General features: G+C 41.5%; 2 protein-coding genes across 5 annotated transcripts in view; one reads left to right on the forward strand and one right to left on the reverse strand.

Moving 5' to 3' along the window:
• The window catches only part of LOC134222808 (papilin), a 386,402-nt gene that overhangs the window by 237,016 nt on the left and 133,350 nt on the right, over window positions 1-16,036 (forward strand). The gene's annotated exons all lie outside the window — the stretch shown is intronic.
• On the reverse strand, window positions 5,561-6,382 carry LOC134222775 (larval cuticle protein A2B-like). Its single transcript, XM_062701934.1, has 2 exons — window positions 6,243-6,382; window positions 5,561-6,181 (listed from the first exon to the last, which is right to left on the reverse strand). Exons 1-2 carry the CDS (start codon window positions 6,252-6,254, stop codon window positions 5,657-5,659), a joined length of 537 nt encoding a protein of 178 aa, XP_062557918.1. The 5' UTR covers window positions 6,255-6,382; the 3' UTR covers window positions 5,561-5,656.

The following is a 16,036-nucleotide window of genomic DNA, read 5'->3' on the forward strand; positions in this document are numbered from 1 at the left end:
ACCAGCAAAGCTCACCGGGGTGAATTGGAAGCCATCTAGCAGCCAGCACCAAGCGAGGCGTCTCTGAATCATCGTTGCTGGAACCAATCCAGCCCAGCAGCGACACCGATAGTCATCTGGTTGTGTGGTTGGCAGTGGGTCAACCAACACACGACCCGCATCTCGTTTTCGGTGTGTGAGTGTGGTGGAAGCGTCCATCGCAAGAGCGTCGTCACAAGCGTGGCGTTTATAAAGGTGTTGGCAGTGAGCCGGCACTCATCGTCGTCATCATCCGATCAATGCTGTGCAGCTACGCCTGTTGGCAGTGGGCCAGCATGTATGCAGCACCGTTGAGCTACCAACAGTGGGCTGATAGCGTCGACGGTTTCGTTTGTGTGCTTTGTGATTGTGAGTGTAACTTCCATGCGGCAGTGGGCCGACAGTGACCGTAAATCAATGAAAGGTGCATATGTTGGCAGTGTGCCATCAAAGCCAACTTTGAGTCTAATTTTTCAAATAAAAGTATACAAAGCTGTAAACTGAGTAAACTGAGAATCATTAACACCAAAACAGTATTTTCGAGTTAAACTTATTTTTTGAAAAAAAAAATGAAGGAACTAACATGCGGCATCAATTCGTTGACAAATATCAAAATTGTTCTTCTTTTTTTCGCTTCAAAATTTTTTGATTAAAACACCCTCTACATAGAGAATTTGGTAAAAGCCAATAAGAACAGCTTTTGTAAAATCACTGAAAAATCAATAAAACTATGCTGTCAGAATGAATATAACCGATTGTTATTTATTCAAAACAAAATATGTTACTGGATTAGCTGCTTGCCTCACGGATATAAATAGGCGCTCTCTCTTACGATAAGTTTTCACCATATGGAACCCATACGACTGAAAACCATTTGGTCGAATGCTACTAGGCTGAATAGGTCATTTTAAAAGTGAGAAATGAATTGTGAAAAATAAGACGCCTCTCTTCTCTCTACTTATTTTCACTACTCACTGTGAAAAGTGAGAAGTGCGAAATGAGAATATCACAGTGAGAAATGAGGAGTGAGAAGTGCGACGTCTCACTACTCACTTCTCACTTCTAATTGTTCACAGTGAGAAGTGAGAAATGGGGAGTTAAATTTGAGACGTCGCAGAAGTGAGAAATGATAAATGAGGAGTAATAGTTGAGACGTCTCACACCTCACTCCTCATTTCTCACTTCTCACTGTGAGAAATGAGAAGTGTGAATGGAGAAGTGAGATGCGAGCATTGAGAAAAGAGAAGTGAGTATTGAGACGTCTCACTTCTCACTTCACATTACTCTTTTTTTACAGTGAGAAGTGAGAAATAAGTAGAGAGCAGTGAGAAGTTTCACTTTTCACTCCTCATTTCTCACTTTTCAAATGACCAATTCGGCCAAATGTTCTCTATTCAGTCAAATGTCCTATTCGGTCAAATGACCTATTCAGCTAAATGACCTATTCGGCTAAATGACCTATTGATCAAATGACTTTCGGCCAAATGTCCTATTCGGCCAAATGACCCTTCCCCCCAATCGGGTTGTACGCAAAAGTGACGTAGGACTATGTAGCTTTACGAAATGGATGGTATTTGTCATCATAGTTTGTGTCTCTTTATCAACATTGATATTCCACTCTTCCGAAAATCTCAGTATAAGCTCTTTCTTCCACATCAAAGATTGGTGGCCCTGATACGAGCCGTTTGTTTAAGTTTTTGATGGGAATTAGATATAAGAAAGCTGGTTTCCGGCGTGCGTGAGCCATTTTGATCGGGATTCCACAGACAACGGACCCTTCGAAGAATAACAAATTCTAACAATCCTATGAAATTTTCTTGCAAGGTTCTGAATTTGGTTATGAGCTGTTGGTTATCTAAGATGCGTATTGTTGTGAAGAATAACAACAGAAATTCGACTCAAGACGAAGTTCTGTCTGTCTGAGCGACGTTCGTCGATGGGTAATTGCCGCAAATAGTTTCCACTGAGGTGGCACCATTTTATACAAAAGAAGGTTGATCCGACTATCCGAAATGAACTTTCTTCAAAGTGCAAAACTCAATCGTAACTAGCGAATTTGATAGCGCGTCGGAGGGAGATGATGCAATAAATTTGAATGGATGGAATCACTAACAGCAACCAAGCTACCACGCCAAACCCGATGCCACCGAAACAGTTAATTTTCGCAATTAACTCTTTCTTTCCATAAAATGCTGGTCCTGAGAAGAACCAATTTTCTTTTCCCGATGCGCTTTCCACTAACCAACTGCATCCAAACGATTGTCGGCACCTTGCGTTGAAATTGTTCGACCACCACTCGATGATTTTTCGCTAAGCCTCCACCATTTGGAATAAATTTTCAGCATTGCCACTGCTACTTCGTGCTGCTGTGTCCACTCCGCTGCATCACATTTTATCGAACCGCTCTTTGCGGAATCCCGATCTAAATGGCTCGCGAGCACCGGAAAGCAGCTTTCTTGTATTCAATAAATTAAGCCCGTTAGCCCCGCCCCTTTGTGATCTGATATGGGTGTAAATATAATGTGCACTAATGACGATTGATGAAGGGGCGGGGCTAATGGAATTAATTAATTAAATATAAGAGAGCCGCTTTCCAGCGCGCGCGGTCCATTCTGATCGGGATTCCGCAGACAACGAGCCATTCGGAGAATGTTATTTGCAACTGCTTTGCAAGCGGGCGAAAAAGCAACTACAAAAATAAATAAAAGATCAAAAAAAATTAGAACAAATCAAAACAAGACACGTTACATTTTTAGCGAAGATTTCTAGTTGGAAACCGTATTATAAGTGAATATTTTTTAGTTTTGCGTTTTTTTAAGTAATTTCGCCAAAAATCCAAAAACCAAACATACAAGAAGGGCAAAACATTTTTCACGCTTATCACGCCGTAATCTAACACATGAGATTCTAAATAAACCAATGTCTTTGTCGTCTTTTTTCAACGAATTGTAACTGAAAATCCTTCTTCCACTCGAAACTTACGATCTGTTCGTAAAAAACCGTTCTCAAATTGACATTTTACGGCTCAAATTCATATGAGGGATACAAGGTAGCAAATATAAATAGTAAATAAAAAGTAGAGCTCTTGAGCTTGAGCTTGAGCTTGATTGACTACTCGTAGTTGCTACTCCATTATGACCAGATCAGCTGTTCTTGCACAGGGAACTAACAGATGTTTGCTTGGGACTAGCACACATCTTCAATGTACAAGTACTGGTGATCTCATTTGTTAGGTCATACTGGCGCCTGCCACGTCAGAATGCAAGTCAATGTAGGGAAGGGGGAGGAAATGATGATGCAATCACTCGCCCACTGCAAGCCGAATATACCTCTGCACTTGCCACAAGTTCATGCGGAATTTGTTGGAATTTTTGGGTTAGGTTCGAGAAGCAGAGGTCCGTCTTGGTTAACGAACTGCCAATGTGATAGATAGGAGAAAAAACTGATGGAATTTCTAATTGCATGTAGGAAACAAGGGGCCCGCCTTAGTCGTGCGGTAAGACGCGCGGCTACGAAGCAATACCATGCTGAGGGTGGCTGGGTTCGATTCCCGGTGCCGGTCTAGGCAATTTTCGGATTGGAAATTGTCTCGACTTCCCTGGGCATAAAAGTATTATCGTGTTAGCCTCATGATATACGAATGCAAAAATGGTAACTTGGCTTAGAGACCTCGCAGTTAACAACTGTGGAAGTGCTTAATGAACACTAATCTGCGAGGCGGCTCTGTCCCAATGTGGGGATGTAATGCCAACAAGAAGAAGAAGAAGAAGAAGATGTAGGAAACAAGCTCTATAGTTCATTTCCAAATTCTAGCAGATTACTGTTAGAATACTCAAGTTGAAGGTATAGGAAAAGTAATGGAAACGGTATGGAAGTCCATTTCCAGTTCTAGCGATTGCTAGAACATGAGAAATATAGAGAAAGATACAAAGTAGGAGAATGGAACGGACCTGGGATTGAACCCACGACCTCCTGCGTATGAGGCAGAAGCAGTAGCCATATGACTACCAAGCCCGCTTATGAAAAAAAAAAGTTGGCGGATATCATAACACAAAAACGGCTCGTTCGATTCGAATACGATTTGAATTTATGAATTCTGCACATTTTTTTCTGCCGATTATTACCGGGATTTTGTCTGCCGATTATTACCGGGATGAGTAATTCATCCCGAACAAAAAAGAAAAGGAATGGGTATGCAGGTATCAAGCTTACCATCTCTCCGACGTAACTTGCATAAACTTCGAAAAAACTCGATTATGAAGAATGCTCCGCTTCCATTTAGGTTGATTGTCATAGTGTTGACTGATCCCAATCATTATCATTATCAATCAATCTTGCGAAAGAAAACCGTGCAAAAAAGTTGTGTAAAAAGCGATTTGGTGTATTTAAAATAGTGCAATTTTAACTTTTGTAGCTTCAGGATTCTAAACGACCCAAAACGTCCACCAAGACTACATCTACAAATGGCAAGACTAAAACCCTGTCAAAACTCCCAGCGAAAGCTCCCTATGTTGACATTACAATTTACTGTTCCATACTGTAATGTTTGTCTTTCCTCGCCACCGCTGTGAGTGCGTATTGCGCAAACAGGCAGTAAGATTCCTTCGCCCAAAAGCGCACTGCTGGAAGTGGGATATCGGTTCGCTCCGAACTACACCGTCTAAGCTAAGGAAGACACCTTTAACAACTGCTACATAGGTGTGTACAGATTCCCCCCGAGAGTTGAGCTGAGCATCGTACTACAATAATACACGATAGAAAGCACCCAGGCATGACTAATAGCACCACCACTGACTATGCGCTGCGTCCGATTTGCACACGCCACAGAAGAAGACGATGCTTCCTCTGTGCCATTGGTACGCTGACGCTGCTGCTGGGCCGTGAAATGTCTTCGAAGTTATGTTGCTTATATTTAATCCTTCACCAAACATATAAATTTAACAAGTTTGCATGCAATGAGATACAACCGGCGAAAAGCGACTCGCCCATGCTCGCTCACGTGTGTGAGCAAGGGTGTCATTTAGCAGCCGTATAAGGATACTCTTGCTGCTGTTGCTGCTGCAGCACGGAAACACGTGAACGAACATACGAACGGTAGAGCGATGTTGTGTGATCCGATACGTTGCACATTCATCGAAGAAAGGTCCAAAAAATTTACGATCACTACAAAACCTAGGTTTCTGTTTAACAAATCGAGATTTAGTGTTTCAAACAATGCGTTTGAGTTTTGCCCAACATTTGTTCGGAGGCCCCCACTATGCGAAGATATGGCGTACAGCATAAAGGAGCACTCCGTCTGGCACGTCTTTATGCAAACAGGTTATTTATCTAGTTTTATTATTTGTTTCCCTTATGAATTTACATAGACTTTGTTGTGTTCATGGCAAACATTGAAGTGCCGTCGAGCGAATGTTATACGCAACATATGACACATAATGTGCAGGAGACAAACTTATGATTTTGGAAGCACACACACGGCCAGGTGCCACACCTCGCAAAATCGCAACTCATACAGATAGGTAATTAATTCGACGCCGCAAAGTTGTGTCAAGATGGTTTCGGTTTTATTTTCACAATTTAAACAGTCAATAAATTAAGTGAAGGGCTGCGAGATGGCTGTAACAGATTTTAACAATGTTTAATGATGAGCTACGATGGTCTTGGTGGCCAAGGGTGCGGCGTAGCTGGCAATGGCAGGTTGAGCAATAATGGTCTTGGCGGCAACGACTGGGGCAGCAGCGATGGCCTTGACCAGCGGTTCACGGCGGACGACGGCGTTGAATCCGTGGAGTGGATCGGCACTGTACTCGACGATGCGTTTGGAACCGTCTGGCTCAACGAGCGAGTAAGCTCCTTGGACAACATCTCCGCTGCGAGATTCGTGCTGCTCCTTCTGGTCTCCAGTTAGTGAATCGGCGACTCCGTAGGAAAAGGAGTATTCTGGATGAGGGTCGAACTCGTCGGCGACGATGGTCTTGGCCACGGGGGCGGCGACCAGGGTCTTAGCTGCCAACGGGGCGGCAATTGGAGCCGAGTATGCTAGAGGGGCAGAGGCTGCGTACGATACGGATTTGGCCAAAGGAGCAGCCGAGTACGTCGTCAGAGCAGGGCTGGATAGGAATCCGGCACGGGCAACGGCCAGTAGGGCGCAGAAGGTCAGGAACTGTGTTGCAGAGAAAAAATCTGTATTACTTCGAAATCTATCTTACTTATATCAAACAAACCTTGAATGCCATTGTTGAAAAGTGATGTTGTTCACAGCGCAGAAACGATTGCCAAACTGTGCCTATCCCAATCAGATCCAATCAATTTATAGTTTGGAACCAATTGTAACCCAGTTCAATAAGTTTTCCATGTGCACATCACCAATCACCCGGCCAGGTACTATCCCGCGAAAAAAAAAATCAAACCGCTAACCTTGACTCTGGAAGGAACAAGGAAGAACGGGAAGATAGTAAACGATGGTAACAGGACAAGCAAACAGCGTTCTCAATATGCTTCGCTGAGGTGGCGCTAGCAAGTTGTGGTCCGACTTTGGTAGTTCATTTGCCGTAAAACCGTGACATTTAGGATCATGGATAACTCGTCCGCCAGAAACCAGTTTCACTTTCCAGGAACAGGATGATTCTCGTTTCGTTGCGAAACAGATAATGATGGGTGTTGAAATGTGGGTTAGTAGTCGGGTGGGGAGTCCACTTAAGTGCCTGTTGAAATCTGGTGAAGTATTCCTTGAAATTAATGCGAACCATTGACTTTTGAAATTATTTTATCTATATTGCAGTATTCAGTGTTTGGGAGAATAAGTTTTTTATTCCATTTTCAATTCCAGTTCTCACAATACAAATTTATTTAAAAAAGGAAGTAACAGTTTTTTTCTTTTCTTTTCATTGCAGGTTACTGGCACTTTGAATCAAATTACATCAACACTAACTACTCAATCAATAGGAGAACATCAAGTAAACAGTTAATCATTACGTAAATATGCATACATAATAGTCTTTCAATTTTCATTCCTCTCAATTAATTTCAATATTATATTTAAATACGTATCTCAGCTTTACCTGGTATTATTTTTTAGTAGATGACGAAGTACTTTGGTAGATATAAGTTTTTTGCAACAAACGATTTCCGACATTAACGTATAATACACCGTACCGTACTGTCCATGGGGGTGACAATGAGCCAGAGAGGTTAGATTGGGCCATTACTCACATGAACATTTCGTAGCCTCTATTATGTACTTCGTCTTCGACGGGTTGATGACTAGTCCGACCCGTCTAATGTAGGCTTCTTCTATATTCTTATAGTTACTTTCCATAACATCAATGTCGTCGGCGAAATAGCTGATCGAGCTTCGTGAAAATTGATCCACTCTTGTCAAACCCTGCCCTTCATATTAGCACTCCATGCTGAATAGCAGGCACGGAAGACATTCCGAAACCATCTGCGCGTATCGAAGGGACTCGAAAATGCCCCTGAAATTCGAACCACCGACATCACCCGATCCATCGTCGCCTTGACCAACCGTATCAGTTTATCTGGAAATCCGTGTTCGCTCATAAGCTCATGTGATATTGATCGATTGTGCGGCTTTGAAGTCATTATGGTATTTCTGCAATATCTGACGTAACGCGAACATCTGGGGTGGCATTGCGCATCTCGATTCAAACGAAATTCTATCGAGTCGAACATGTTTGACATTATGACTTTCGATTCGTTCTCGAAAACATCTTATCGTTCGAGTATGTCCGTGGAAGTACAAGAAGACGTCTCACTTCTCACTCTTAATTTCTTACTTCTCATTGCAGTGGCGTAGCCAGAAAATTGGTCTGGGGGGGGGGGGGTTTCTGAACAATTTTTTTTTTCGAAAAAAAAATTCTTCTAAAAATTTGGTCTCTGGTTATTGTCCAAAACCACCCCCGTGGCTACGCCACTGTCTCATTGTAAAAAGTGAGAAGTGAGAAGTGAGACGTCTTACTACTTACTTCGTGCTTCTAACATTTCACAGCAAGACGTGGGAAATGAGGAGCGAGAAGTGAGACGTCTTGACGTTCGGCCAAATGTCCTATTCGTCCAAATGACCTATTCGGCCAAATGTCCTTTTCGGCCAAATGACCTATTCGGCCATATGTCCTATTCGGCCAAATGATCTTTTCACACAAATGTCCTATTCGGCAAATGTCCTATCAGGCCAAATGACCCTTCGGCCAAATGGTATATTCGGCCAAACAACTTTCAGCCAAACGGCATTCGGTCAAAAAGCCCTTTCCCGTGAAACGAGTAAACAAAAGTGAGGAAAAATCCCAAATTTCTGTGAAGTAATAATAGAGAATGAGAAGTGAGAAGTAATAAATGAGAAGTAATTTATGAGAAAAAATTATTTAAGTAGTTGGAAGTAGACATCGCGCTTCTCATTTCGTATGAGAAATAAGAAATGAGACGTTCTACTTCTCATCTCTCACTTCTTATTTCTTATTTCTCATTTCTCGCTCCTCATTTCACACTTCTCGCTTTTCACAATAAGAAGTGAGAAGTAAGACGCTTTGTTTCTCATTTCTTATTTCTCACTTTTTATGTGTTACTTCTCACTTCTCAACAAATATTAATCACCTTACAGATTTCGCATTCACTATTGTTCGGCCAAACAACATTTTCTGCCATATGACCCGTTCAGCAAACGGCATTTGCGTTCGTATGACCCGTTCAGTCAAACGATATTTCCGGCCGTATGATCTGTTGGATCAAACAAAACAATTGACCATATGACCCGTCTTTAGGCCAAAGGCTGGGGCATATGATTTGCTTTCCAACCTTAATGTACACAGTCCACCGAATTTTCATATGGTCAGTAACGAATGGAATGGAATTAATGATGCAGTCACTCGACCACTGCAAGCCGAGGACACCTCTGCACTTTCCACGAAATTTCATGCGGATTTTCATCCGAATCTGGGGGCTTTGGTTCTATGGCAGAGGTTCGTCTTGTCAATGGCCAAAGCAAGAGACTATGGCAGAGGTTCGTCGACGGATTGCCAATGTGATAGTTATAAAAAAGTTGGTGATTTTTTTCGTTCCTTTCGAGCCAAACGGTGACCAATTCTATGATGGAAACCGCTTACAAAATTTCCGACTAAAAATCAATGTTCATCCGGTTTAAAACCGAAGAAGCAATATTGTTTTTCACCTGGAAATGAATTGCAAGCAGCTTCCCTTCCTTTACACTAATGGCAGGAAAGTTATAGTGCACAAGCCCGTGGAAATAGTCGATACTTCAGGACCTTTCTTCAGTTGTGTCGAAGCTTGGGAAAGTGACACAAACTATGCGTGAGCGATTTTGAGGTGAACATGCTCACTGGTGTACGTGGGCTGTACATGAACGAAAACAAAATGTTTTACTTGCGAATCGGATAAGCATTTGAAAAATAAAGTTTGTCCAGTGGAACAGGAGCGATGAAATGGTAATTTATTTCTACAGAAAGCAACGATAATTAGGATCCTTACTTTATTGGATTTTTTCGGTGATAATTATACTACTCAAAGCGAAAATGAGTAGATTAAAGTAATTAAGATACAGATTCGATTGACACCGCAAGCAAATAATGCAGCTAAGTCCTTGACAAACGATATGGACGATATCGTCATCACATCGCCAGCAGACTTACCTACAAAGAAGGTTTAGTGTTCCAAGCTATGAATGGAACGTCAACCGATAATAGAGGAGGGTAGAATCAGGATAGCATCCGCTTATAACATTGCCTTAGATAAAATTGAAATTTATCATGACTGGTTTATTTCTAAATAGTGTAATTGAATTTAATTTTGGCAAACTATCAACTATAAAAAGCTTTTGAAGAAATTTCCCGCTTTCAAGGGCTACGAACTTCCAGTCTACAGATACAACATCATTGAACATGCACTCCACAGGTCGTGTTTCATTATTAACCTAGTACGACGCCCTCTAATACTGGAATTTTTAAACAATCTAAGAGGATGCACCTTTCAACTAATTTTAGATCTTTTCCGCAAAATAATACTAGAAGATGTTTTTCAGTAGCAGTTGTAGGTATGTGTTTTCAAAGAGGCTAGCTAACCTGGATAAATAATTCCAGTGTTGACAAAACATTGAATTCTGCAATGGGTCGCAAACACTATTTTTGCTATGACAAAAAAATTGCTATGATTTGATTTTCCAGATCGAAATCGCTTGTCTGCTTTCCTTCATATCAACGCTCTTTCCAAATAAAAAATCAGAAGGCTTGTATTCAAGACACAACCGCAAGGTAGACGTTGGACAACGTAAGGAACACTGTTCCGATTGATCTGCCGTCTACAAGCGATTGTGTTTTATATTTTGCAGAAATTTCAACTCGGATCTGCCAGAAAAAAAGTCTTGAAAAAAAAAATGGATTTATTTTCACTAATGCGAATTTCCAATCAATACAGCAATAATGCAGCAGGACGTCAACGGAAACGACAGGATTTAACACTTAACCCATATATTTTCTGTCAAATCTTGCCGTTTCCGCTGAATTGCGTTTAGGGCTTGACAGCGACAAACACCAAATCAGAATCGTGAGAGAAAATTTCACTGACGCCATCCATTCGAATAATTTTTTGCAGCGCCTCCTCCCTCCTACGTCCGCTCGTGGTTCTGTTGCGAATGAAAACTGTATGCCGCCCTCAAGCGATTAACTTGAACATTTATGGAAATTCTCCCCGGTTCAAGCCTTTCTGGTATAGAATAGTGGTCCTGAGAAGAACCGCTTAATTCCCAATAATGCGCCTTTCGATCAATGAAAGCAACAAAAGCAAACACAGAATCAATAGTGGATGCAATATGTGGATTTCATTCAAGAATGATACATCATTAAAACAACTCCACCGAACTTGGCTTAGCTTGATTGACTGTACACATCGTAGTTGCTAGTCGTGATAGGCCGAGAAACAAAAAAATTGCACAGCTCATTAAATGAATAGCTTTCCTGGGATTAGAAAACCATTCCCACTGTACATGATTTGGAGTTTCAATAATTCAAGACCAATAACAATGCCATCATCGTCATCTTCTTTTCGCTGCCAGATTTGTTGCCATGCCTCCGGTTTGCCTCGCTTCGTTTCGTTCCGATCCTGTGCGGTCCATTTGGTTCAGCGCACGTCTAGTGAATGCCTCATGCACGGCAGGCTCTGTTTCTTTTATACACAGAGAAAATCTTGCGGTGGGCCAAACGGCTTGCTGGAGAGTTTCCGAGATGATTGATATATAAATCTTCAAACACGGTGTCTACTAACCTGGAAACCTGGAATCAGGGAATTACTGACACAAATGCGACACGTATAGAGAAAAACTACATTGAACTCTTCCTTACTCGATATTGAAGGGACCATCGAGATAGAGAACACATTTGAATCATTTATTTGAGAAACTGCATATATCCCTTTTACACAATTAAAAACTGTTTTTGAACAAATCTTTTGATTTTTTCGTTACAGATCAATAGTTTTTGGTAAAACTCAACACTCTGGGGCACTTCGAATGCGAAATCTGTAAGCAGTACTCCATAATTGCTCTTCAAAGTGCCTGCACATATGTAGTTTCTCAAACAAACGAAAATTTCGGCATACATTTCTGAACAAAATTTTTTATTCGTATTTTTTGGTCAGAATACGTATTTTTGGATGAGGATTCAAAATCTCATTTTGGCCAAAATGTTACATATGCAGTTTCTCAAACAAACGGTTCATTTATATTTTTCTTCCAGAATATCTAATACTTTTCATAACATGTAGAAATATCATTTGACAGAATGCCGTTTGGCCGAAAAATTAAAATTTATTTCCTTATAAAGTGAAGTGAGATGTTCGAAATGAATAGTGAAAAGTGAGAATTGAGAAATAAGAAATGAAATCTCGCTTAACTTTTCAAAAGGTCCTAAGTAACATTTTTTTCATGAATTAATTTGAATAGCGCAATCAATAGAACAGCATGAAAGCTATTGATTGCTGTATTCAAATTAATTCATGAAAAAAATGTTACTTAGGACCTTTTGAAAAGTTAAGCGAGAAATGTTCGGAATCAGCACTTCTCACTTCTCACCTTTTACATTTCGCTTCTCATTTCGCAGCTCTTAATCTTACTTACAAATTTGTCACTTCTTTTTTCTCAAGGAAAGCAGTAAGGAAGAAGAAAGAATGATGAAGCTTAAAAATTAAGTTAAAACTACTACTCTCACTACTTGACCCTCTTACTTCTCAGTTCTCACTTTTCACTTCTCACTACTCACTTTGTACTTCTCATTTCTCATCATTCACTTCGCACTTCTCGCTCCTCACTTTTCACTTCCACTTTGCATTTTTCACTTATCACTTCTCGCCTCTTACTTCTCACTTTTCTATTCTCATTTTTCGTCTCTACCTTCTCAAACTTTTTTCTTCTAACTTTTGACCTCTCATTTCTCACTTCTCAATTCTTACTTCCCACTTCACACTTCTTTCTTCTCACTTCTCACTTTTTGTATTTCTTTTTTCTCTTTTGTTTCCCACTTTTCGTTTCTCACATCTCACTTTACAATTCTCACTTCAAATTTGTCACTTCTTATCTTTAACTTCTTACTTCTCATTTCTAACTTCTTACTTTTCACTTCTCTTTCCTCACTAGTCCTCACTTCTCAAATTTCTCACTTTCCACTTTTTCCTTCTCACTTCTCTATTCTCACTTCATACTTCGTACTTCTCGCTTATCAATTTAATCTTCCTTTTTACATTTCTCACTTCTCACTTTTAATTCGTTACTTCTCTCTTCTTACTTATCGCTTCTCACTACTCACTTCTCACTTCTTATTACTCACTCTCATCTTTCACTTTTTATATCTCACTTTCCACGTTTCACTTCATAGTTCTCACTTCTCATATTTCTCACTTCTAACTTTTCACTTTTCACTTTTCACATTTAAATTCTCACTTCTCACTTTTCACTTATCACTTATCACTTTTCACTTAATACTTTTCACTTATCACTTTTCACTACTCACTTCCTATTTTCTATTATGGAATGTGCGAAATGTCTCATGCCTCACTTCTCACGGCACATTTCATGTCATTCCTGCTACTCAGTAAGCGTTGTCTAACTATCGCATCGCCTTAACCTGTTGGTAAAATAGATTTTGCTGTTTTTTTGGCCACCATGGGTCTGCATCTGCTGCGATGTCCGCCCTTACACGATGTGTGGCATACCCAGCCCCACCACTTCCGTTCCCGAATTTCAGATGCTATCGGCCTCCACTGACGGCGCTGAGCTGGGACACGTGACCCATCGTGTTGAATATTTATCCTTAAATTTGATCATTTACTTCAAAATCATTCAGAAGGAAAAATAATTCTGCGTATTTTAATAACTACTAAAGAGGCTTCCGTAAGAATTCCTGGGAAATTTACAAAGACATTCCTTACTTATATGTATTCAGGAAAGCAATCAGAGATTGCTTCGTAGTTTTTTTTTTGAGAATTCCATCGGAAATTTTTCAAAAATGTATTAAAAAACCCAGATTAATCCATCTAGCGGCAATGGAGCCTTTCTCGTGTGTTATAAAAATAGTATTTTGGCCATAACTATTGGATCCATTGTCCGAGATGGCCAATTTTCAATAGGATACAAGGGGACTGCGTCGAAAAAAACTTGTTGCGAGCTAATCGGTTCTTATCCTTAATCTGAAAATGAGTGAGATAAGTTTGCGCACTCACATACACACACACACAGACATCACTTCAATTCATTGAGCTGAGTCGATCAGTATATAACACTATGGGTCTCCGGGCCTCCTATAAAAAGTTCATTTTTGGAGCGAACATATAGTTTTTATGTATACTTTGTATACGAGAAAGGCAAAAATACAAAATTACTCAGGATTTTTCTAAGCCGGTGGAACTTCCGAAGTAATTTTTGGATTAAAAAAATTTCTTCTGGAGAATTTTTCAAAGAAATCACTAAAGGAGTGCCCGTAGGAATTATTGGCATAATTTTCTAAATTATTTCTGGAGGAATTTCCAAGATGAGTCCCGACATAATTCAGGACGAATTTCCGAATTGGTTCTTTAAGGAATTCCCGAGGGAGAAACTGAAGGGATATTCGAAAAAAAAATCTAGGGGTTTTTTTGAAAAAAAATCTCGTAAAAAATCCGAATAGGTTTTCCAAAGGAATTCCTAGAAAAAATTTCAAAAGAATTATTACAAAAATGAATTTCCAAATAAATTTCTGATTAGATTCCCGGAGGAATTTCTAAAGCATTTTTTTTATTTATTTAGTTAACATCTAAACAGATAACACTGAATCAACAATTTGACGCCACAATGCACGGTTCGAGGCCGCATCTCTCCATCCTCGGATACGCCCCACGCTCGCCAAGTCGTTCTGCACCTGGTCTGCCCATCTCGCTCGCTGCGCTCCACGCCGTCTCGTACCTGCCGGATCGGAAGCGAACACCATCTTTGCAGGGTTGCTGTCCGGCATTCTTGCAACATGTCCTGCCCATCGTACCCTTCCGGCTTTAGCCACCTTCTGATACTGGGTTCGCCGTAGAGTTGGGCGAGCTCATGGTTCATTCTTCGCCGCCACACACCGTCTTCTTGCACACCGCCAAAGATGGTCCTAAGCACCCGTCTCTCGAATACTCCGAGTGCTTGCAAGTCCTCCTCGAGCATTGTCCATGTTTCATGTCCGTAGAGGACTACCGGTCTTATTAACGTCTTGTACATGACACATTTGGTGCGGTGGCGAATCTTTTTCGACCGCAGTTTCTTCTGGAGCCCGTAGTAGGCCCGACTTCCACAGATGATGCGCCTTCGTATTTCACGACTAACGTTGTTGTCAGCCGTTAGCAAGGATCCGAGGTAGACGAATTCCTCGACCACCTCGAAGGTATCCCCGTCTATCGTAACACTGCTTCCCAGGCGGGCCCTGTCGCGCTCGGTTCCGCCCACAAGCATGTACTTTGTCTTTGACGCATTCACCACCAGTCCAACTTTTGTTGCTTCACGTTTCAGGCGGGTGTACAGTTCTGCCACCTTTGCAAATGTTCGGCCGACAATGTCCATGTCATCCGCGAAGCAAATAAATTGACTGGATCTGTTGAAAATCGTACCCCGGCTGTTACACCCGGCTCTCCGCATGACACCTTCTAGCGCAATGTTGAACAACAGGCACGAAAGTCCATCACCTTGTCTTAGTCCCCGGCGCGATTCGAACGAACTGGAGTGTTCGCCCGAAATCTTCACACAGTTTTGCACACCATCCACCGTTGCTTTGATCAGTCTGGTAAGCTTCCCAGGGAAGCTGTTCTCTACGCGGTCTATACTGTCGTATGCCGCCTTGAAATCAACGAACAGATGGTGCGTTGGGACCTGGTATTCACGGCATTTTTGAAGGATTTGCCGTACAGTAAAGATCTGGTCCGTTGTCGAGCGGCCGTCAACGAAGCCGGCTTGATAACTTCCCACGAACTCGTTCACTAATGGTGACAGACGACGGAAGATGATCTGGGATATCACTTTGTAGGCGGCATTAAGGATGGTGATCGCTCGAAAGTTCTCACACTCCAGTTTGTCGCCTTTCTTGTAGATGGGGCATATAACCCCTTCCTTCCACTCCAGCGGTAGCTGTTCAGTTTCCCAGATTCTTACTATAAATTTGTGCAGGCAAGTGGCTAGCTTTTCCGGGCCCATCTTGATGAGCTCAGCTCCGATACCATCCTTACCAGCTATATTGGTATTTAGCTGTTGAATGGCATCCTTAACTTCCCTCAAAGTGGGGCTGGTTGGTTTCCATCGTCCGCTGAACTGACGTAGTCATCTCCTCCGCTGCCTTGACTTTCACTGCCTGTACTCTCAGCGCCATTCAGATGTTCCTCGTAGTGCTGCTTCCACCTTTCGATCACCACACGTTCGTCCGTCAAGATGCTCCCATCCTTATCCCGGCACATTTCGGCTCGCGGCACGAAGCCTTTGCGGGATGCGTTGAGCTTCTGA

This window comes from Armigeres subalbatus, chromosome 1 (genome assembly GCF_024139115.2).
Source record: "Armigeres subalbatus isolate Guangzhou_Male chromosome 1, GZ_Asu_2, whole genome shotgun sequence".
Taxonomy (NCBI): domain Eukaryota; kingdom Metazoa; phylum Arthropoda; class Insecta; order Diptera; family Culicidae; genus Armigeres; species Armigeres subalbatus.